Source organism: Hippoglossus hippoglossus, chromosome 21 (assembly GCF_009819705.1).
Source record: "Hippoglossus hippoglossus isolate fHipHip1 chromosome 21, fHipHip1.pri, whole genome shotgun sequence".
Taxonomy (NCBI): domain Eukaryota; kingdom Metazoa; phylum Chordata; class Actinopteri; order Pleuronectiformes; family Pleuronectidae; genus Hippoglossus; species Hippoglossus hippoglossus.
The window spans coordinates 11417425-11441549 of NC_047171.1; the positions used below are offsets into that span (position 1 = coordinate 11417425).

General features: G+C 40.0%; 2 protein-coding genes across 3 annotated transcripts in view; one reads left to right on the forward strand and one right to left on the reverse strand.

The window, feature by feature from the left end:
* Positions 1 to 8093: 8093 nt before the first annotated feature.
* Positions 8094 to 9237, reverse strand: rprma (reprimo, TP53 dependent G2 arrest mediator candidate a). Its single transcript, XM_034574988.1, has one exon. It carries the CDS (start codon positions 8927 to 8929, stop codon positions 8621 to 8623), a length of 309 nt encoding a protein of 102 aa, XP_034430879.1. The 5' UTR covers positions 8930 to 9237; the 3' UTR covers positions 8094 to 8620.
* A 2377-nt stretch (positions 9238 to 11614) lies between these two features.
* The window catches only part of galnt13 (UDP-N-acetyl-alpha-D-galactosamine:polypeptide N-acetylgalactosaminyltransferase 13), a 37529-nt gene continuing 25018 nt past the window's right edge, over positions 11615 to 24125 (forward strand). The window contains exons 1-3 of one of the 2 annotated variants that reach the window (XM_034574120.1): positions 11615 to 12011; positions 16359 to 16633; positions 23564 to 23732. In XM_034574120.1, coding sequence (XP_034430011.1) covers positions 16492 to 16633; positions 23564 to 23732 — 311 coding nt within the window. In that variant the 5' untranslated portion in view covers positions 11615 to 12011; positions 16359 to 16491. The remainder of the gene's footprint in view (positions 12012 to 16358; positions 16634 to 23563; positions 23733 to 24125) is intronic. The other variant, XM_034574119.1, reaches the window with a different exon arrangement.

Here is a 24125-nt window from a genome sequence, read left to right on the forward strand (position 1 = left end):
TTATACCCAGAGCAACCCATTAAATCAGCTTTGTGGGCCAACCTGAGCTGATGCAAACAGGGAGACTGTCGGTTACGTGAAGCAGCTGACCTTTCATTTGTAAGAATAAGCAGTGAAGACAACAGCACAGCAGAGGGCTTTCAGAAGCGGCTCCTGGAGTGTGGCGGCCTCGATGCTGATCCTTTGTGACAGCTGTTGTGTCGTAAGGTGTGGCTCTGCTAGGCTGGGTTGTCATTTTCACACTCACCGCCGCAATGCTCCTTCGCCACATCTGCACCTGTGATGCTGAACCTTATAGTGTATTACCACAGGGGAGAGAGGTGTCACACACACACACACACACACACACACACACACACAGAGACACACACCACATGGGAGAGGTAACACTGTTAAAAAAGAGAGGAGGATTGAATCACGGCTCAAATCAAACAAGGGAACCCTGAAAGGTAGATGTTATCACGGTGGTTGTGGTTGTTAAGAAAACTAATTCCTCAGATCATTCAGTTATTTTGACGCGTGGAGCTGTGAAATAACACAGCCACAGACAGATTCAGCATGAATGGAGCTCATAATGTAAATAACCGTAAATGTTTGCTCGGCTGCTCAGCTGCTGCCCACACAGTCACTTCTATCTGAGACCATGCAGTGTTACATTAGTGACATTTTTGAATATGTCATCCTGTTCAGTGGCTGTGAAGTCACACACAGCTTGTGAAGTGAAGTGGATGATTTTGATACAGAGAGATGGACGCTCTTTTTCTATGCTGGGATGACATCGTTTGCACAGAAATAAAATTGTATTAAGTCATCTCCCTATTTTCTTTAAATCTCTACTTTTTGCTCTCTCTCCCTATGTCTCATATCAGCCTCGTGATAGATCTGTTCAGTCAGTGCAGCTGCTTATCTCTGCTCAGCAAGACTCCCCTTTAAGGAATCTGTCTTTTTATATAAAATATGGTACTATAATTCAAAAAGTCAAACATGGGAGAAGTTGTTCACTGTCACAAAGTCAGAATTATCATTAAGAAAGTGGTGCCATATAGTTACCTCTGCCAAGGAGGTTATGCTTCCTCCTGGGTCTTTTTGTTGCTCTGTAAAAAACTGATTTATGGCTCATGAAGTAAAAAGAATAAGATTCACGTATTGAAGGTGTTGTTTAGATAGATATGAGTTTAATGTATCACAATACTTCCTTTTTCTTTTTCTTATCTCCGCCAAGGAGGTTTTGTTTTCATCTGTTTGTTTGCCTGTTTGTTAGTTAGCAGGATTACACAGGATTATTGGACGGATTACTGCAGAATTTGGTGGAAGGATGTGGTCGTGGTGCAGATCTCGATCAGGGGGCAGATCCAGGATCCCTTATCTCTTTCTTTAACATTGTGAATTAGGGCATTTAAAAAAAAATTGTTGATTGACGCATGGATCTTGATGAAAATAATCAGGCGTGTTTTATGTTCAGATGGTATTTATGAGTGTGTGCAATTTGGTGTAGACCCCCCAAAAGAATTGGGATCTAGTAAATTCTAATGTGGTTTCATGAGGGAACAGTTGGGCCTTGGCGGACGTGTGAACTCTTGAACTATTTTCTTTTTCCTTTTATTTTTCTATTATAAGATTTGCAGATGTGTATGATTGTTTGGCCTTTGTGGAATTATACACTCATTCATACCATTCTGAGTTTTCAATAATATAACTTTAACAGATATTATTATTGTGACTATTTGAAAAGAAAAAAAAATTCTACCAGTGGATTTAATGACTTGCCTGTTTGGAGATCATCCCCAGCACGCAGTGTGGTGGTTTTTCTAGTGTAGTTAAGATGCAGTGAGCGTATAAGAAGGAAGTCAGTGATGTAACTGTAAAACACCTGCAGGCAGAGGCAGGTGATAATGGAGCCAGGCCTGAGGGAGAAAGAGCTCGCAGCACCGTGAGAAACAATTTGACGAGGCTCAATAAGTCATGACCCTGTAGAGCTTTTATCATATAGCACTCAGGCTTACTTTCATGTGCTGTGACAGAACCAGGAGCTCCACCATTAGGCATGAATTCCCCAGGTATAGTATTAGACCTGAAACATGGGATATTTTGCTCAGCTGGCAAATCCGTTTATCTACGATTAGTACTATATGTGGACGCTAGTTTGTGAACTTTGTGCTTCTGCATTGTGATTTCCTGTAAAACAGTTATGAACCTTCTATGATCTCCTAAAGAAAATGTAAAAAAAAAAATTGACAAACTGTATCATTGCAGAAAAACCCTGCAGCGACTAAAGCATAGAACTGATGCAGTTGTGATTAGGGGACGATTGGGCGAGGACGTACTGTATGTAGTGGAAAAAGATGGCTTAGCCAAAGGTGGTTCATTACTGGTACAGTGACTGAGTGCAGCTGACAGCTGGGGCACAGGAGTGCAGCGCACAAGGCAGACAGGACACTGCTACTTGGCAGGCAGGTCCAAACTGTCACAGCTGATTTCTACAGTCAGGTCTGAGGAAAACGCTTCCTATCAGTGTATCTTTGCTCAGCCGAGAGATCAGCTCTTTGCATTAATGCTAGAAAGGACTTTGTGCTTTTGGAAAATCAGAATCAGAATCATACACAGCCTCACAATGATTTATTTTGTGGTATGAAGATGCAAAATCCTCAAATCTTTAAACATTGTTTTTTTCATTTTCATATCCTCTCCTCTACTGTTCTGCTTTGGACACAATCCCGTCTTTGTCATCCTGTAGTGAAACATGTGAGTCAGTAACAGCCCCTCTTTGTCAGTCAGGTTTTAAAGACAGTCTGTGACACTGGCGTGAGCCGGGTGAAGGGGCTGAGGTCTTGAGGTTTCCTCGTGACCATTGAAACCGCCTGTCAGAGCTCAACACAAAGAGCTCCTTGCACAGTCGTCTCAGGGGAAAGACCTTTTCAACAGTTTGATGAAAAATACATGTTCAAATGAACCAGAGTCGCGGTGACAGGTCAGGAACAATGTGCTGCAGCAAACTATAAAAGGAAGAAGAATGCCCGTGGGTCTTTTGGTGTTTTCTCAATGTTTTCTTTCAAAGAAAATACTGTCGAGAAAATGTCCACAGGTTATACACAGAGGGATGCGTTCAGAATCAGGTGATGTATATAATTTATTTATGGGGTTGTCTTATTGTGCAGTGCATGAGTGTATGTACAGTTAGCCCTCATAGCATCTTGTATACAACCACAATAACACTTATAGATGCTGGAAAAGTAGAATATGTTGCAATCAAACACGTTGCACTGTATGATTCCTCACACCCCCCTACACACACACACACTTAACATGTACATGTATGTTGATGTCTACTCCCGGGATGACAGGTTGCTATGCATTGAAAAATAAAGTGATTTGCAAAGTCTCCGTGGATTTAGAAAATGAGAGCTAATGGTGTCTGTACTCGGCTCAGGGTTGTTAAGCTGGATAGTGGCAGCGTATGCTTACAGAGTGTACCATACAGAATGTACTGTAGGTCAACTGATGCCCTTTGGCGGCTGAGGGAGGCCTCAGGTGGTAAATGATTTTACCGAGATAAAGATGATCCAGAAAGCTTTGGGAAACTCTGCCTATCGGTCAAAGCGCCACCAAGAAGGAGGTAGCAATCCTCGCAGTAAGTTTTCAAGCTCCCTTTAAAGTTGATCTCAGTGTAGAAACAAACACTTGAAACTCCATCTGCGCTTTGAGTGCTCCCTTGAAAAGGTTATTACTTCTGTTGGTAATGGTACATAGAGGAACCTTCCTCTGAAAGCAAAGTGATAGTTCACTTTCAGGGACGCTTTCAGGGACACTGTCAAGTCAGAGTCGAGGCTGATGTAGCTGCCAGAGAGCTGCATGAATAGAGGGTCAATAGAGCCTGAATCACGAAACACACTCAGGCAAGAATTAAAATGGATTTCAGGGTCAATATCACATCTTCACAGCTATTTGTTTGTAAGGTATGAGCACTGATTACACATTTGCATGACTGCAGTAAATAATGAGTTCCTGCTGAACATCTATAATGACCCTGCCTTGTGTCGCCTGTGTAAAGAAAGTGATGAATGTTTCCGTCCAGCTTATAGTCTAATATTCACATCTTCTTTTAACTCTGTTTTGGTCTCCTCCAACACCCGAGGGAAATATCTGGATTGTGCTTTCTCAAGTACTTCCTCAATCAATCAACAATCGGATATAGCATCATTAAAATTTCAACAGTTTCTCAGCTAGAAAAGATCTTAGTTCTTGGACTAACATTTTGTAATTTGAGGTACATTTTTATATTTTGGTGGGAATGCAATTTTCAAATCTTTCAGCATGTGTATTTGTTTACCATATTCCATAGTGTAAATATCTAAGAGTCACTAATACTATTAATAATAATAATAATAATAATAATAATAATGTTGTGTAATCTTTTTTAAATCCTTTAACGCTGATGTTATAATATTGGTGGGTAAATTTAAACCTATGAAGAACTGTTACAACTGGCTCCTAGATCTTTAGGTTGCTGGATGCTTCGGTGCGTTCACTGATTAATTGTTCACTGAGGAACATCTCTCCGGTTCAGCACAGCGTTGGTGAGGCGTTTTCTTCAGGACTATGATCCAACTGGGGAAACAGAAAATGTTTTAAAGGCTCATCAGATGCCAAAACAATCACAGTGGTTTTTTAGGACTTTTGGAAGTTAACATAGTGACAACTTTTATATCTTTCAATGCAATGAAATATGGCACACGACATATTAATCAACCAGGAAAGGTACAATTGCTATGTCTTGTAGAATGACAGAAGAAAATTTGAGCCCAGCTTTAATTTATCTTTCTACTGTTTAGTACTCGGCAAGCGACGTGCAATGGGTTTATCGAATGACTTGACTTACAGTTATTATTACAGCTTTACCCTAACTATACTAAACCAAAACCCAGAATGAAATGAAATATAGTGATTTAAATACACACACACACACACACGCACGCACACACACACACACACACACACACACACACACACACACACACACACACACACACACACACACACACACACACACACACACACACGCGCCAACACAGACAGATTACAGTAAAGTGTTAGAAGCAGGATTGTTCAGATGTTAAATCCCTTTGATATCTGAGTGTGAAACAATCAGCGGTAACAACAGAGCCATGACTCATCCTATAACTGGAATTAGAGATGCCATGCGATGGAATCATTCTCCACAATCAGTCTGACCATTCTGCATGGATTTATCACAGCTTGACTTCCATGTTGTCGGAGAATCTAGATGCCACATGACGTCGCCAACAGCGTGGTTCAGACTGAAGAGGGGACACTGTGGATGGTAATGTTTGCTTTTCACAGACGCCATTTAAGTTTTAATATAAAATCTTTTTGGTGACCTTCAAAAAAGTAGCTCCCGCTTATAATATATGTGTGCATCAAATATTATTTTCATGAAAAGAGATAAAGTGCAGTCCAAAGTTTAGATTAAACGACCGCAAATAAGTAGTATACCACATTATTGGTTATGTATCTCCCACCACATAAGAACAGGAGAATGAATGGATGCTGTGGGACAATAGGAGTATAAACAGGGACGATGGTTGCGGCTGCCTTGCTGCTATTTGGAGCTTTGAGTCGCAATCCAGTTCATTGACTGGACCTCTACTCGCCACCCGATCACACGAGAGCGAGCTGCAGGGACCTGGAGCCTCTTTTAGCTCACAATCAACACCCCGCAGATGCTGTGACAGTGGGACATAGCTCACATATAGTAGACATGGGACGAAGTAAGCTGATACTGTTTTTACCTGTGCTATAAATATATACATATATATATATATGTTTAACCAGACTGCAGGTACCTGATGAAAATGTAAATCATTCTTTTTTGTTTTGTGCTTTTATTTTACGCTGCGTAAAACTACCAGCACAGTCCTTAATATCTGAGGAGGAGGTTCTGGTAAGCCCTGCAGTGTACTACCTATTTGTTGCCAGACGTATAGCCGACTACTTTTGCCATTTCCTAAATCTCTCTGAGCCTTGAGTCACAGTCGAGAAACTAATATTCTAGAAAGAGTCCCACAGAACTGCTTTTATGATGCAACTTTTGCCTTATAAACTTTAATCTCCAATTTCTCCAATATCGCTCTAAAATTTATGAGAATCCAGTCTGAATGTGCGGGACGAGCAAACGATGGTTCAGCTGCAGACAGAGAAGATTGTTCTCTGCTGGATATTAAAGTGTCACAACACTTTCCTGCGAGCTATTCCCAGCACTCACTAATGAAAGCAATCACACAAAACAGCGAGAAACTCCTGTCATGACGTAGAGAGACTAATTCTTCCTGGTTTATTGCTTTAAAATTGTTACTTCTTCTAAGCTCACTTCAAATTTTCATCAATATGATTAGTGATAATTTAACAGTTCAAGTTTTATTTAGTTTTTTTAGAAAGCTGGGAATGATTTGTTTTTTCTACCCGCTGAACAAAATCCATATCTCCCTAATGACATGAAATGTTACATTGATGGTTACAGTGTTAATATGTTACTTTAATGTATCAGAGTTCTGCCTGAGGAGAAGTTAAGCAAACATCTATTTATATGTTTCGTCATTAGTAAACAACATGTGTCTGCTTATGCAGCGGCAAGATCTTGATATAGAAGTGTAATTTTATTCAGAGTGATTTTCTGTGTACTAGAATCAGTTTAAATAGCCATTGTTAATCTGTTCTGACACATGTGAAATGAAAAGTCTCTCGTGGGTTTTTGTTTTGAACAAGGAAAGAAAAAAAAGTGATTGAAAAAAATAACAAGACATCCTATAAACACGGCGTTCACATTGTAACAATGAGTTTTGGTGGAGACTGTGTCAGAAAGTCGTTGATAGAAACGCAGCAATTTTTGAAGCTGTCATGTTTTGTGGTGCACATATTTCCCCTGTAACCATCAATAGGAAACAGCTTACAACACAGTGCAATCTAATGAAAACCCGTGGCTTCAACCATCTAAAATCTTTAATCTTTACAAATGTAACGTGCTTTGTCACTTTACTGGATTATATTGTACATAATTGTCACATGTAGGCTCTATCTGAAAGGTCTGTCCCACCCATAAAACAGAAATAATCTAATTAGGATGGATGCATTAACATTTTGTGTGCCTCCTTCAATTTGACCAGCTGCTTCTAGCCTCTACACACCGAATATCACATTATGTTGAAGTTTACAAAGCATTTGAACAATATTTGTAAAGATCAATTTCTCCAAATCCAACATGAGGACATGCAGCATGTCTGTGGCCTCACGCAGTGGCTGGTGCGTCAGTCTTGACAAGCTACCAGTCGTCCATCAGCAGACAGAAAAGGGCCGCATCGAGCAAAACTCGGGGTTGAAGGACGTTTCACATAAAAAAAAAGTAAGTCGATTCAACCTACTCAGCTGTGCATGCGAAGCACAGGTGGGCAATCAGACAGCAGCATATTGCCTGGTGGCTTCATCCTTTCCAGGGTTGACAAGACACGTCATTTCTGAAGCTGTGGGCTTCACCCTGGGGAGTCGGCATCCAGGTTAGCTGGGAGCAGAGCACAACAGATGCTTGGATGGGAGAGGGGGGGAAAGGATGTAAAACGCTGCTCTGATCCGATTCTGACCCAGACACTGAATGCCCACAGATGACGATGAAGATATTGCTTTTTTTTTTTCATTTTAAATCTTAATGTGGAATATTTTGATAACCTTTTGAGCAGCTTATACCAAAGGAAAACAAATTTAGCTGTTTAAATTGAATTGACATTTACCTCGTGGCTATAAATAGAAAAAGCAAATGACAGTAATGACTGAGAGGAGAATATCTTGTGTGGAGTCATTTCTTCACGCACTCGCTGCTCCTTATGCCACAGAGAAGGTCTCAGTTTAAATAGATGCTCATAACATGCCAATTTATCAGGATCAATAGAGTTAATTCTATTTTGTTCAAATATATTTTATACTTGCTATAATATAATTAAAACATAGAAATAACTGGTTTAAGTAGCTCTTTTAGTTTTTTTTTTAAATGAATGACTTTGGCACAGGGTATGGTGAAGGCTTCATGGTAAGAAATAGAGAAAAACTTTAATTACATAGTGAATTTATTCCAATTTACACGATACATGGCATGTTGGGCTTCCTCCATCGCCCACGCTCATACACTCATACAGTTATCACCAGGAAGTCCAGAGAGAAACAGTAATTTATATGTTGCAGGTTGTATGCAAAAACCCATACAACATACATAAACACCCTACACATTAAATTCTCCATTGCTTTAGCAACATGAGAGGGAAGAAATAAGCAGCAGGTGAAAAAGGACTTTGCCACTGACATGACAAAGGACGCTGCTTGGACAGATTGTGCTCCATCTACTGAAATTATACAACAGTGCTTGGTTGAATACTTTATAAACACATAGAGGCTGAAAACGCACTATACCTCTTGGAGATGCATGAGTCTGTTGGCGTTAAAAAAGCCACCCTAACCCTGCGGGGTTCAGCTGCCTCTTACATGGCGACTGACGCACCAATGTGAAAAGAGGCAGATTAGTCTCCAACATCTCTCCATCCATCGAGATCCACCTCGTCAGTCAATAAGCTCCGACAATGACGGCCTCCGTCTCTTTGGAGGGTCTCCTGTCCGTGACCAAGAAGTTGATCATCCCCTCGGACTTTATGAGGAGGTTGCAGCCCAGGAAGAATATGCCAAAGACCACGGTGAGGGACAGGACGCACATGACGGCGATCTGGACCACCCTCATGATGAAGAGGCTCCTCTCGTCCGGCGCCGCGGCCACGAAGCCATTATCAGTCACCACGGAGGAAAAGTTGCAGCAGAATAACTCCTCCGTCTTGTTGAACAGTGCGCCCTGCGTCTGGTTGAACCCCGTGCTGTTCATCTTTTCTTCTCTTTGTTTTGAAATCAAACTTTCAGTGCAGACCCGAGGAGAAAGACGCGCGGGCAGACAACAAGCCCAGAGAAATAGTCATCAAGTCAGAAGTGATGCTGATGCTGAGGAGGAGGAGGAGGAGGAGGAGGAGGATGATGATGAAGAGAAAGTTCCGTCACATCAAGCAGAGCCCGACTGGAGTTCAACAAGCTGCTGTGGCATCGCATTACTGGAGGTTTCATCTGTTCTGCTGCCAGTTCCACAGCGGAGTGAATCCACCAACCCGCTGTTTAACAGCCTGACTCTACCTGCGAGTGACAGGACAGACACTGCAAGAGCGCCACCACCCGACCAGACTGCGTGCGTGTCAGCACATGCGTGCGTGCGTGCGTGTGAGTGTGTGCAACCTGCTGCAACAGCCCCGCAATTAATGTGAAGTGTGATTTTATGTTGATACTGGATCAGAGATGTGTATTATGGGGTAGATTCTACGAAACAGTCTTCTTGTTTATGAAATACTACTACTACTGCTACTACTACTACTGCTACTACTACTACTACTACTACTACTAATAATAATAATAATAATATTAATAATATTATTATTATTATATTTTAATATGCGGCAGATTGATATGTCAAAAATGAACTTGAAATAAGCAATCAATCAATCAATCAACTTATATACACCCACCCATCTATCTATCTATCTATCTATCTATCTATCTATCTATCTATCTATCTATCTATCTATAACCTACCTACCTACCTACCTACCTACCTACCTACCTACCTACCTACCTACCTATAACCTAACTACCTACCTACCTACCCATCTATAACCTACCTACCTAACCTGGCTTCCCAACCAGCCATCTACCATTTAGTCATCTGTTTGTAGGTATTGTAACAAATGACAACTTGACAGCATTAGTCGTCACATAATGCTCTAAATGAGACTTCTGGGGTTTTAAATCATGAAAATAAATTTATATCTAACTAGTAAAGCATGCCATTTAGTACATTTTGTGATCTGGAAGAGTTTTCCCTTTTTTGATGACATTTTATCATTGAAGATATTTCAACCTAAACAACAAGTTAACAGGAAAAACAGAGGCTATTTACCTTGCTGGTGATCATATTGTCACAATTAGTCAAATGTTCAAATTTCTAAATAATGTATTGTATGTAGTGGCATCACTCATGAAAGGTTTTTTCATACTCATTTTACTGCTGCTGCTCAAAGCCATGACATCTCTCTGTAAGACTAGACTGACATCTAGTGGAGGATTTGAATCTATTGTGGTCACAGTGTTTTTGTTCTGACTGCCAGGCAACATGAGTGTATCAAATGCTGAGCTCAGATTTGATCTCCTACATTGCCCAGAGGCCAATGCAACGATGCAACACTGAGGGTCTCTCATCAGGAGCAGCAGATGGCAGCATTATTCAACAGGATTCAACGAAGGCCTTAAAATAGCTGTGATGTTGTAGGATACACAACACTGTTAAGCTGTATATTCACCTATAGACACACATGCAGTCATTTTAACTGTTGATTTTACCAGTGTGTTGATGTCCACGTGGACTTCAAGCCACATCCTTCCTGTTGTTAATAAAGTTAAAACAAACACCAACATTGTTTGTCATTCTCTGTTCATAAAGAAGAATTTAAATACACAACCTTTACTCAGGACATAAAATTATCCTTTAGAATTAAAAGAAATAATAATGTGACATTTATAAAGGAAATTATCAATATCGACTCAAAGTTTTTATTTAGATTATGTCCTGTCCAGTCCTTGCAGATGGGTCATATGTGTTATTGTTACTGCATTAACCTAAGCTAAATGAAAAACAAAATATATATGCAAAATGTAAAAATCCATTTAATCTCATGGATTAAATCCTGCCCATGGCAAAATGGAAAAAAAGCATGAAACTTTCAATATCGATCTCACTGTCTATTTTAATCATTTTATAATGTTTTATTTGACCTTGTTTTTACTTTTTCTCATCTTTAGCATTTTTTCATCTGTATCTGTGCTCTAGATCAGAGTGAGATCAAAATGCGTTTACATTGTGTTATCCTTTTTCACTGTTTCCTATTGTTTGCCTCCAATTTTTTCTTCTTCTTGTACAGCACCTTGCAACTGTGTTGAAATTGCTTCATATATAAAGGATATTATTATTCTTCTTTATTTGTGGGGACATTCAATTAAATAATGTGTTCCCTGGTCCACCACCATTACCATAACCTTAACCATCACAACTAAATGCCCAAACTAAATTTATTCTAACCCTAATCCCAAAACCAAGTCTGTCAGGAAGTTAGATGCACACACACACACACACACACACACACACACACACACACACACACACACACACACACACACACACACACACACACTAGATAGATGGATAGATTGATAGATAGATAGAAAAGTATATTATTATTATTATTATACAGTTTCAACAAAAGATCACACACTTCATATTAATTGCAGGACTGTTGCAGCAGATTGCACACACACACACACACACACACACACACACACACACACACACACACACACACACACACACACACACACAGCACAGCACAGCACAGTGCCTTCATTAAACGCCAGTGACGCTCCTCTCCAGAGGCACACGGTGACGGACGTCTCTCCCAGCCAATCAGAGAGGAGGATCGCCACACTACCAGGTGGGTCTGAGCGGAGGTTAGATTGCGCCTCCTCCCCGCTCCAGCATCCAGAGGGAGAACAGGTGCGTGGAGACGTTAAACCCGGTGCACGGTGAGGGACCGTGTGTTCCTCATGGAGACTGTCCTCCGGCTCCGCTGCGGCTCCACACACGGCGCGAAGGAGTCCTAACAGGTGCCATGAGACGGACAGCGGGCAGCGGGTGGACTGCGGTTGGACCACTACTGTGCACCGACATGGACCGTGACTACTTAAGTGTCGTAGTGAGACGGTGAGGGAGGTGGGGGTGGGGGGGTGTATTTCAGCCACCGGAGATCGTACCCGGGGTTTGTGGTCTGCGCTCAACACGTTGTCTTAGAGGACGAGAGGCATCGGTGACATAGGTAAGAGCAGAGTGTCCCTCATGCCGCACCACACCTTCCATCAGAGCCCACATCACAACAACATCCCCATCGCGATGCTGAGGGGGGAATGGCTTTAGAAATGGACATTTCCATGCGCCGGGTTCATAACTGTGTTTTATTTCTGTCGATAATGCCACATTGATTTCAGCCCGAATGCACATTAATGGCACTGCCCCGGAGCTAGTGTCCTCCATACAGTTATTTCTGGTCCATACCATAAAGGGGAGGTTGTTTCCTCACTTCGCCGTGTGATGTGCAAACTGTGTCGTCATCATTACAATCCATGCAACCAATGTAGATCTCACTGTTGTTTCAGTAGAACTTTAGCAGCTTGGGGGAATAACTCACACAAAATGCTTAAGGCTTGAAGTGGAAGTTGTGTTAGTCATGACACACTTGGTTAAAACAAGGCTCCTATAACCTTGAGGAGGCTGCTTTACACACACGTCCCCTGTCTAGTTGAATACAACTCAAATAAAGACCAAGCTGCTCATCAAGACAAGGTGAGTTCGCGTTAATTTGAATTAACGCAAAGAATCTTCCTTACAAATTATTCTAACTATTTGTTTTTAAGACCTATGTATTACATTTGATTAGATCTGTAATTTTTGCAGTAAAGAGACGGATCCCACGTCTTCAAAGTCGCCACATTGAGAGTATTAATTGTAATGTTTTGTATTTTCTGTTTGTGTTGGTGTTTTGTCTCAGCAGAGCTACGTATTTTGTGTTGTTTTGGTTCGAAGCTTCAGTCATTGGCCTAATGGGCTTACTGGGATAAGCTCTATAATCACATGCTGTTCCTGGTAGGGCTGGGTATATAGATTTGCATTTTTCAATAGGGCCTCCTTGTGCCAACATGATAGCTTCTTAAACGTCTGCACTGGTACCATAAAAATACTTTTTAATATTTAGATTATACATTTTTCTTCATAAAATATGCAAAAAAATCTGTATTTACCATTTAATGCCAGTTTTCAGGTCTTGTCCGTTTTCAACACCTGCTGCCACAGACACAATTTGTTCAGCAATCAGAAGGTATTGATATTCGATACAGAGCTCTATTTGCTGCTTGTCACAATAGAGACGCAGGTGGTGTGTGATTGGAGGACTGCTGGTTGGAATCCCTAACTGAACAGGTCTGAATGCGGATGATCTCTCTTATCCTGGCCTTGATGTACCCCTATGCAAGGCACTTAAACCACAGTTTATCCGGCAACGGTCAGCAGCAGACTACTATGGTTTGTCTTGGCTGCTTTTGAGAAAGTTGATGATTGTGGAGGAGGTAAAGGAGCGCACACCATCCCCGATTTAATAACTGGATCTTCAGCTTTGTCGTCATATGTTTTCTTCACCTGTTGCAGTCATGGTTTCAGTGTCAAGTGTGGATTTGAGGTGAGTACTTCCTGCAAAAAAGCACTTAACAGTCTGGGAATTGCTTGCAGTTGTTGCACTCCTGTTAAACGGCTGAGGGATACTTTATTTAGCCCATCGCACTGCACCAGGCATTTCCAACTAAGACTGTTGTTAACAACACAATTAACTGTCACTTCAAGAAGCAGGTAAAAGTAGCTTGTGAAAGCAGGAGAGACCTACAGAGCAGTGCTGAACAGATAGAAAAACTTCATCTGTGCGGTTGGTTGGGCTTATTGACCCAGGTGTCTTTGGGCAAACCCAGTGGTTGTAGCGAAACCCAAACATGTCTCAGTTACTGACTGACCTAAGAAGATGTTAGAGATGCCAAAGACCCCATGAAACATAGTCGTGGATGATCTGCGATGTGCATGCAGGTTATATTCGACACACACATTTGGACTTTTACTTAGACCAATTTGTTGATTACACTGGGAAGCCTAGGTTGCGTCCATATACTTGGGGTTAGAAGTCTATAAATGGTGTGTGAATCCACTGGAACCCACTGTGCTGTGATCTGAGGCTGAAGCTCCTGATGCAGCTGGACAGATGCTGCCTTGTTTGTGAATGAGATAAGAGATAGCCCCGGGCAGTGGTGTCAGAGCCTGTGATGGACATTTAGACAGCGAGAGGAGTGTGTGTGTGTGTGTGTGTGTGTGTGTGTGTGTGTGTGTGTGTGTGTGTGTGTGTGTGTGTGTGTGTGTGTGTGTGTGTGTGTGTGTGTGTGTGTGTGTGTGTGTGTGTGTGTGTGTGTGTGTGTGTGTGTGTGTGTGTGTGTGTGGAGTGCAAAATCATTACCATACTGCAGGAGAAAGATAAAGAAATCTGTCAGGTTCCCCACAGGAGTTGCTGTGGGCACTCTAGTAGTTTTTAAAGTAAAGGGTAATGTTAGTTACTATTCACACATGCATTGAGGCAGCACCGGCCTTCCTGTATGTGATGTACCACAACTTCTTAGGTTAAAATGAAGCTGTGAACCTGATATTTCTCTTTTACTTAATTCACTACTGTGTTATTTATATTGTGGCATTTCCTTTCTGTAATCAGTGACTAAAATTCTTCTGTCTATTTGTGTATTTTATTATCTTTGGCTGAATTCCCATTCCTTTCTCATTATACTTTCATAAGCCTCAGTCAACAAAAGCCTATGATTTTGGTCAAGTAGATATTCAGTTAGACAGAAAACGATGTAGTTGTTGTTTTATCAGAAATATTGCGAGCCATATGCCAATGAGACATCTCATTTCCAGAAATTGCCTCTGGTATGAAAGCTCCTCAGATTTGAGCAACACAGATGAAGTGCGATAAGTCTCTTTTAAGGGAAAATGAGCCGTCACTCATCCTTTCAAATGGAGGGTCTGGGGTCAGTCCGTGGTGGAAGGCTGGATGTGACTTTATAAAGTTATATTATAAAGTTCTGCGTTTTCATCAAAGAACACTGACAGGTTTATTTTTAAACTGTCCTGCTTAGCGCGCATTTTCAAAACTAGGGACACAGCAATCTGTGTTTTCTCCTCCTAATATGATTCTGATACCTCAACTCGATATCGACCAATGATTTCTGTATCATCTGCTGATATTGATTTCCGAAACAGATACCAGTTGTTATTCTGTGCTCTACGATTATTGTGTGATTTAACATCAGGGATTTCTGTGTGTTTTCTAGTTTTCCAGCTGCGATTATGACATAACTATCATGACACTGACAAATCAATGTTGTGTTTAATATGGATTTGTCACATCTAGAGATGATCCAATACCATTTTTCACATCCGGATACCAATACCTGGACTTTGTGTATCGGCTGATACAGAGTACCAATCTTATACCAGTGCATTTGCTACTATGCTACTAACTAATGCATGCCATAGAACTTATCTTATTATCTTGTTTTACAGTCATAACTGAAAAAGAATACAAATAAATATAAGAATACACAAGCTGCCCCTCAAAACTGAGTCTTGCATACAGTAAATGTCACATTTTACTTGTGAGACCTTCCAGTATGAAATATTACCCAATAGCTGACTATTTAACGAGCTCTGGCTAATGCTACACTTGCAGAAATCTCTCTTCTTTACTCTAAAAACAGAACTTGCCTGTGGCAATATTGTTGTTTTGGAGCGTGAAGAAGTGATTTCCAGGAAAATAAACATGCAGTTTTATCTGGGTGTAACTAATATACTTTAAAGATGTGGTATTGCATCGGAACATAGATTTGAGTACTGGCCAATGCCCGACTCTGCATTTTTAGCTGTATCGGAGGAATTTCCAATGTTGGTATCAAACATCTCACGTCACTTCTAGCTGATATCAAATTTGCCAAATCAGATCAAAATTAGTCTTAATAACAACCCAGTATTTTTTTTCTCACAAATCGATTTTTGTGTTTGCCTAAAAATCCAACACAGATTGTACTATAATGTATACGTGGTTGTTTTATCCTATTACTTATCTACCTCTTTCTGGGTGATGTTTTCTCCACATTCCTCACATGTAGACAAGCACAGTACAAAGTTCTTTTGATATACATGAAACCTAATCCCTGGTTGGCTGTATAAACAACACTGCATCAAAGTAGTTGTCTGTATATTTTAATGTGCAGACAATAAGTCTGTTATTTATTCACCCTTTGTGTAATGTCACATTGCGCTAATAAAAAGTGAATTAAAGATCTGGAAACAGACTAAGTAATCTCTTATGATCCACAGCCATGAAATGCATAAAGTGAAGTCTGAAGGCGATTCCTAATCACTTTTACGAGAGGCAAATATTGATCGACTTTAGTTCTCACAGACTTTGCTGACATCACATTTCTTTGTAAGATTATTGATTTATATCATTACAGCTTCATTATGACATTTATCATCCTGGCTAAAATATTTATCATGATTTCTGTCTCTGTCTCCCCTTCAGGATGTCTCCTCCACCCTGCTCTCTTTCTCAGCCTGTCTCCCGAGTTCAAACATCTCCTCCGCAGACTGAGTGCTCCTGAGCGCTCGCTGCGACCCTCCCTGTTTGGCTGCCTGGCCGACTTCCCGGGGAGGTGATGCGGCGGTTCGTCTACTGCAAGGTGGTGTTGACCACCTCTCTTGTGTGGGTGCTGGTGGACGTGTTCCTGCTGCTCTACTTCAGCGAGTGTAACAAGTGCGATGACAGGAAAGACCGCTCGCTGCTCCCTGCCCTCCGAGGTGAGTCCACATCAGCTCTGCGCCACCTTTCATTCGTAGAGTAGATGTGATGTAGACTTAAAGGTATAAGGAGTCCATTATGAGATACAGACTGGGACACTGTTCCATTCCCTGTCCCTTTTTAGCTTTAATGTTGCTTGTGGCGTTTTTCCATTGTCATGTTTTCCCTTGAAAATGAAGACGTTTACAGTGAGTTGATTTTTTTCAAAACTTCTCTGAGAGGGAGTTTGAATATTCATTTTTGTATTCAAGGGCTTTTGCAGTCATTCATGCAATGTAATTGGTTGGTGATGTTTTGCATTGATTTTCCATTTGTGATATATTAAAGGGAGTTAGTAAAACATCGCCTTCAGAAATTGTATCTCTTTGAAACAGTATAAAGCTTTTTTGGTTTACTACAAACAACATTGTGTTTCTGTATATACTGCACAGAAAACTTGAAAGACATATTTCTTCCTCATGGCATGTTTTTTGCCAGGGTAACAGTATCACTTTGTGATTATGTAGTTGTGAGTGAAGGTTGATAAGTAATTTAACAAAAATAAACACAGACACGATTATACTTTTAATAGACAACCCAACTGAAGTGATATGTAACAAACTTGTTGTCTTTTCAAATACATATTAAAAGTGTACTGATTTCTACACAGAGACCTATCACTATTAAAAAAAAAACAACAGTGTCTGGTGTGTTTTAACTTTTAAGTGGTAATTTCTTTAACGACATAATGAGAACTTAATCAGGAATAAATACAGGATTAAAGACTACCTACTGAGCAAACAACGTGGAGTGTGTTTTGCAGTGAAGTGAGATCTCACTCTGAATGCATTTTTCTGCAGTCTTTTTCCAAAACGGCCATGATGTTAATGTTATCAAAATATCAAAAATTACAATTTCCATCCTGAAATTGAGCTCTTGATTTAGTTTTCTAAGTACTTGAATGTACAAAAGAATAGGTTTCAGCAGTAATATCAAATCAGGAAAGCTCTTTAAGATTATCAACTCTTTAAGATTATAAGACTTCTTATGGAAAGACCTTAAAAGTATCTTCTCAAACTGGGATTACAGAATTTGATAACCCCACTTTATATGTGAAGCGACGGTTATTTGACAATTCCTCTTTTTGTTTCATTCTTTAATCTGGTAGACTCAACCTTCTGTTAAGGATCAGACATGCGTGTTAATTTAAGCAGTTGACTTAATCACTTTCACCTCACTGTTTTACATACATACTCACATCCTCTGTCATGAATCCCATTAACTTGATGAAGTTGACCAATGTAAAAAATACAAATTGGTAGTTTTCAGATCTACAGAAAGAGTTTTGTGATGTATTAAATCTCTATTTCTTATTTGATTGTATGAAGATAGGATTAATTCACCTTTGTAAGTTTACACCAGTGTGTGAGTATGTGCGTGCGTGTGTGTGGTGCTGATCGACCTAAACCACAGAATCGCTTTAGCAGAGTTCATTTCCTCACATGCCCTCAAGTAAGCAGGTTTCTAAGAGGCTTGCTAAGCTGCTTTTAAGGTTAGAATGAGGCAGAACTGCCAGCTACTGACACTTATTACCATGCAAAAGTCTAATGTTACACTGCTCACCAAGTAGATGATATAATTAATGAACTGAGTGCTGAGAATTTTTTCTTTCACAGGCAGTTGCAGTTCTTTTGCCAGTTCACTGGAAAGTGTAATCTTATTCATTTGCCCCAAACTGAAGAGCCTATACTCTTAATGTGGCACTGGTTCACATGTTCAGTTTTTAATTGGAACCAATCAACCCAATTTGATCATTACGGAACCATTTTTGTTTGCTTATGCAAAATAATAATTATTCAGTTATTGCTTGTATGGTTCAAAAGTCACTATTTTGTATTTTATATTAGTTAAAATGAAAATGATTTTAAACGCATCAGAGGCTGAACTGGATTATGTGTTAAAAAACATTGTTATAACTTAGTGGAGGCTTCAACCATAATGCTGCTCATTCGCTTTGTATGGGATAATGTCATGCATTGCCAAACTGCTTTGTGCGTCACGTTGCTTGTGCTGCATACAGCAGAGGTTGAGCATTTAATCTTCAATGCAGCAACTGAGGCACCAGACAATCAAATCGGGTTTAAACAATCACTCATGTCAACATTAAATTGTTATGGCAAACTTGTTAGCCCACAGTGTACTATAATACAGCCAGCGGACATATTGGCATTCAGCAGTTGCACTGCGTTCATCTGTTTCTGGTCCTTTTTTAAAGTTAGCTACAAAATGCTATTGTGTTCCTCAGCAAGCGACTACGTTTGTTCATCAGTGTATTCGTGGACATTTTTCTGAAAAAAGCCATCTATGACGTATGTGATAAAGAGGTGAGCGATGATACAATCTAAAATTTTACGTTTTGGGCATTAAACCAAAACAATAAGCTGAAAGGCACTGAAACGCTCCATAGAGCCTTTTCTCTACCTGTGGGTTAGTGCTGGGTTTATTAGCATGTCGGCGATTTATATATTTATAGATATAGCTGCTCCAACTGACACAGAGTAAGGGGTTGTTACACTAACCAGCAATCAGCCAAAAGGCTCCACAATTCTGAAGCTGGTCATATCGGCGTTACATGGAGAAATTTCAGTAAATATTAATATCAATAATTTATGATTAATGCATGTTTAAATTACAATTACTTAACTCAGCTTGCGGTATGATTTGATGCTTTGTGGTCTCTCCTCCATTTCCTCAGTTTTGGACCAGGAGTCCATGATGTTGATCTTCACCAGGTTGATAATGACAGTTGAAAGAATGTTTGCCTCCAATTCCTGATTCGAGCAGCACAACTCGGCTCCCGTCAGTTCAGCCACATTAAACTTTATGGCCAGTCACTGCTGTTCATTATGTTTATTTAGGATTTTACATTAGCTTGACATAATAAAGGAAAGTTGTTTGAAGGGATGTTAATGTTAATGTGAAAGAAAGGATGTTACATACACAGGTTCTTGGCTACAGTGTAAACATGTTCAGTTATTTTTGTTAACTGAGCTTAATGGAACCACATGAAACATGTGCAAATGCTGCATCAGGAGGTTCGTTTGTAGCAAATACTTCAGCAGTTTAGCATCGAACTCCCATGAAACGGGTGGTTTTGGGAGACTGGTTACGATAAAGATCCCCATTCCCCATTGAACGTCCCATAACCCAGTTGTCCCTTTTCATTTAATGGGTTTCAAATATCTTTTAAACTCTTCAACAGATATGTTTATTACATAAAGTAAGTGTCATACCTAGCAACCAGGTTGACCACACCCCCCCCCACAAAGGTAAAGGATTCCTAAATCCCTCCTTATAGGACTAGGCCAGGACTTGTTGGTAGAAACTGTTTGTCATGTTTAGAGCTTTTTGACTCAGTGTTTGTGGCCAGAGATTTATTTGAGTGTTTCTAATCTTTTTATTTAATCTGACTGTTTGCGATTTTGAAAGCGCTGAAGGTGAAAAACTATAATTTATTGTCATAATGAAGGAGCTAAATCTTTCAAAGTGAGTATCTTATGGTAATCAAATATATAAGTCGTATTTTTTTAAATGTATTTCTTAGAAATGATATAACTGTCTGCATACTGTACCATAAATATGCTGACATTTGATATACTGATAATTGAAAAGAATATTTAAAGGCTTAAAAACAAATCCCATGTTGTTGGTGGGTCTGTGAGGTTATTCTGGCCTTTGGTAATAAACGCTAACATCAGCATGCTAACGTTAACCATCTTAGTTAAGTTTCAGGGTTGCAGTTTCAACCCCCCACTCGCTCGCTGTGAATCCAGCGGAAGATCCCCTGCTGCGTTCTCACGTCGAGAAGTTGATGTGAGAAAGCAGCAGGGGATCTACTGACATTATACCAGGGGGTCCGGCGAATACAGCCCTTCTCCTCCTGAGAAAATACGGATGATCTGCGGAGTCCAGTGCAATGTCTGAAAGCAACTAATGTGATCACAATTTGTCTCGTGAGCTACATGAAAGTTTTTACTAAATTCTGGAAAAACCTCCAATAGTTGTCATTCAGAATTTTCAGAATCAACAAAGCCATTCCGTCTGATCATCTAGAAACAAGAATGTTTGTGCAAAATTCAATAGCAACCCCTACTTTGAAGAGACATTTATGGTAAAGAAGAAAAGACCATCGTTTTTTTTTTATGTTAATGTGAATCATATTATTCCATATTCTTCTCCTTGTGACTGCATGGTTTTTCTGGGACATGCAGATTGGCGTTAGGTTGACAGACTTTAAATTGACGATAGGTCAGAATGTATTATATTATTGTTCCAACATATTATTCCTATTTATGTTTGACTATTTGCTGCATTACATGGATTTGTTGGGCTCGAAAAAATTATGAATTTGTCAGATATTTTTGAAAATAAAGTTAACGTTATACAAAGAGACCAGAAAGGTTGTGTTGAATGGGGAACGACAGTTTGCTTTATTATTTCAAGGCCTGAGGACTGGCTCCTACAAAAGTCACAAAGTGTTCTCTCTGATTGTTTCACATCTGACAGCACTGTTCCACATGTTATACAGTCGTAATCCATTTTATATATCAAAGGTCCAGTGTGTAAGATTTAGGTGAAAGGGAGCTATTGGCAGAAATTTTATATAAAGTCATCATAGTGATCTTTTCACTAATGTGTAATCATCTAAATTGTATGATTTATTTATTTTATTATTTATTTATTTTCAATATATAATACATTTTTCTTTACCTTAGAATGGGCCCTTTATATTTAAATACTTTATATTTACATTGGGAGCGGGTCTTCTCTATGGAGGCCGCCGTGTTTTTTACAGTAGCCAAGGCTGGACAAATTAAACAACTTTTTGATTTTGTTTAGGCTACCACAGGTTCTATTTCATGTTTGGAAGGGAAGGGTGAGGTGAGAGGTATTTAGCTGCAACATGCAACTTCACCACTAGATGTCACTAAATTCTACACACTGAACCTTTAAAATATGTATAATCTTGAATCTTTAAATGATCTGTTGACAGTTATATATTGAAATTGACTTAGTACAGTGTTGATGGTTTGCTGTTTGTTTTATGTATAAGATGTTGCCCGAAAAGTTTATCAGTACATGTATAGACTGATAGATGAGAGGCTGAGCATATTTCTGATGGATACTTTTTATTGTCATCCAGCTCAGCTGTTGAGCTCTGTCCATTCGATTTGACATGTCCAAATGGAGAGTGTCAGCTGCACCATTTGAAAAAAAGAAAGAACACGCTCTGTCAAGGTTACCAGTCTGGCTGACACCAGTCTCTCTCTGAGGGGGTTGTAGGGAATCCTCTTAACTAAGGGCCACGCAGCTAATGTGAACTGTGCGGCCCCTTTTCGTTGAAATCACTGCCTCTGCTCTGAGATATTATTATAGAGAGAGAGAGAGAGAGAGAGAGAGAGAGAGTCATAAATCCATAGGAGGTTATTTACCTTTGGCTCAGTGCAGCAACAATAACAGCACTGCTGATGTTCTGCAGGCACTTAACTAAAGCAACAGGGGCGTGTAACTGTAGGAAGGATTTTGCTTCCTCACAACCTGATCTATTAATACATTGTCCAAATCTCTGAGTTCAAAACCTCATAATATATCAAATTAAAATGTTTTCTTCAGCCTGCACCACTTAATACTCAGCCAGCTCAAGCCACAGGAACCAGTAGAGGTTAAGCAGAACCTCGACTGTCTGTATGAAATGTCTCTTGTGCTTTTTCACAATCTGTGACATCAGATGTAACATTTCTCAGGATTTAATAGTGCAAGTGAGAATACTATCAACATTTTTTTTTTTGTGTTCCTAAAGGAAATATACCGTACTTTTCATATGTGCACATCCTGATGCTCTTAAAACCCTAATATCCATTTGATACATGCACATTGACGTGGAAACTAATGTTTGTGTCCTTTTTTACAATTATAGCAGAATAGCACTTAACAGATTGTACAGAGATAAAACCAGCATGCTTTACTACACTCCCCTGGAGAGACGGATAATAAACACTGCATCTGTGGTGCCTGCTACAGAGTTTTTGAAAACCCACCATAACTCCTTCTCTTCTCTGCTGGTGAGAATGGAGTGAATAACACACAGACTGGAGTGAGCCAGGTCAGACAGTTCATTACTCTTAGTCCCATTTAGAAAGGAGATGACATTTTTAGTTGACTTTTATATAACAGTTACTCTCACATTGTTTCCCCATAAATAAATAGTCTGCAAGTGATTTATTTAACTCTGTCAAGGAGGTTGTGTTTTTGTCTGTTTGTTTGTTTGTTTGTTAGCAGGATTACAACCAATTTCCACTTTTGTGGAAGGGGTGGGGCATGAACCAATTAAGAACCCATTGAATATTGGTGCAGCTCCAAAACGGGGTGGATCCACGATTTTCTTTTCTTCAATTACATTAACATTGTGAGATGGGGTTTTTCAAAATTCTCACTGATTTCCCAGAGAATATTTCATAAGTATTGATAAAAAAAAAATCATGCATGTTTTGGGGACTGAGTAATGATCCTTTGCAATTTGGTGCAGATCCAAATAACAATCTGGATCTAGTGAATTTAAATGTGGTTTTATGAGTGGACTGTTGGACCTTGGTGGCTGTGTGGTCTGTTAGTTGGCAGCATTACACAAAAACTACTGGATGGATTACCATGAAACTTGGTGGTAGGATGCAGGATCTTAAACATTGCAATTTTTCAATGTTTTAACTGATTTCCCAGGTAAACAATGTATGGAATATGGTCTGGCATATTTGCATATCTTTGAATGTGTGCAATTTGGTGTGGCTTAAGGGAAATGTTGGGCCTTGGCGAAAAGTATATACTGAGAAATAAAAATGTAAAGTTAGACTTGCCCTCTTATGCCCTCTGTTTTATTCTCTGTTATGTTCCAGCTGTGATATCTCGGAGCCACGAGGGTCCAGGCGAGATGGGCAAGTCGGTGAACATCCCCAAGAACGAGCAGGAGAAGATGAAGGAGCTCTTTAAGATTAACCAGTTCAATCTGATGGCCAGTGACATGATCGCACTCAACAGGAGTCTGCCGGATGTGAGGTTGGATGGGTGTGTATAAGCTTGGTAGTCTTCCAGATGCATGCTGTGACTTACACTTTTAACACCTGCGCACACACACACACACTCACACACACGTCTTCTTTCCAATAGACCGGCTTCAAGGCTAGGTTATGCTCGCCGTTCCTGTCCAAATAACAAAATTTTTCTGATGCGAGGTGTCATTTCGGGTCGTGCTACTCCCAACTTTCTTTCACAACATGGATTGAACTGGGGGCAAGAGTCTGCCAATACGTCATCCCCAAGACATCTCCATAACCCCTCAATAATGTCATTAAAGAAGGAGTATATTCTCAGATGCCTCCTGGAGGGAGATTGCAGAGATTGTAGGTAACTATGATAAATTCTGCAGGAAACTATGGGGAAAAAAACCCTCTGCAATGG

Excerpts from the sequence above, each read along its gene's own strand:
- rprma (XM_034574988.1), bottom strand. The coding sequence starts at position 8,929 with ATGAACAGCACGGGGTTCAACCAGACGCAGGGCGCACTGTTCAACAAG.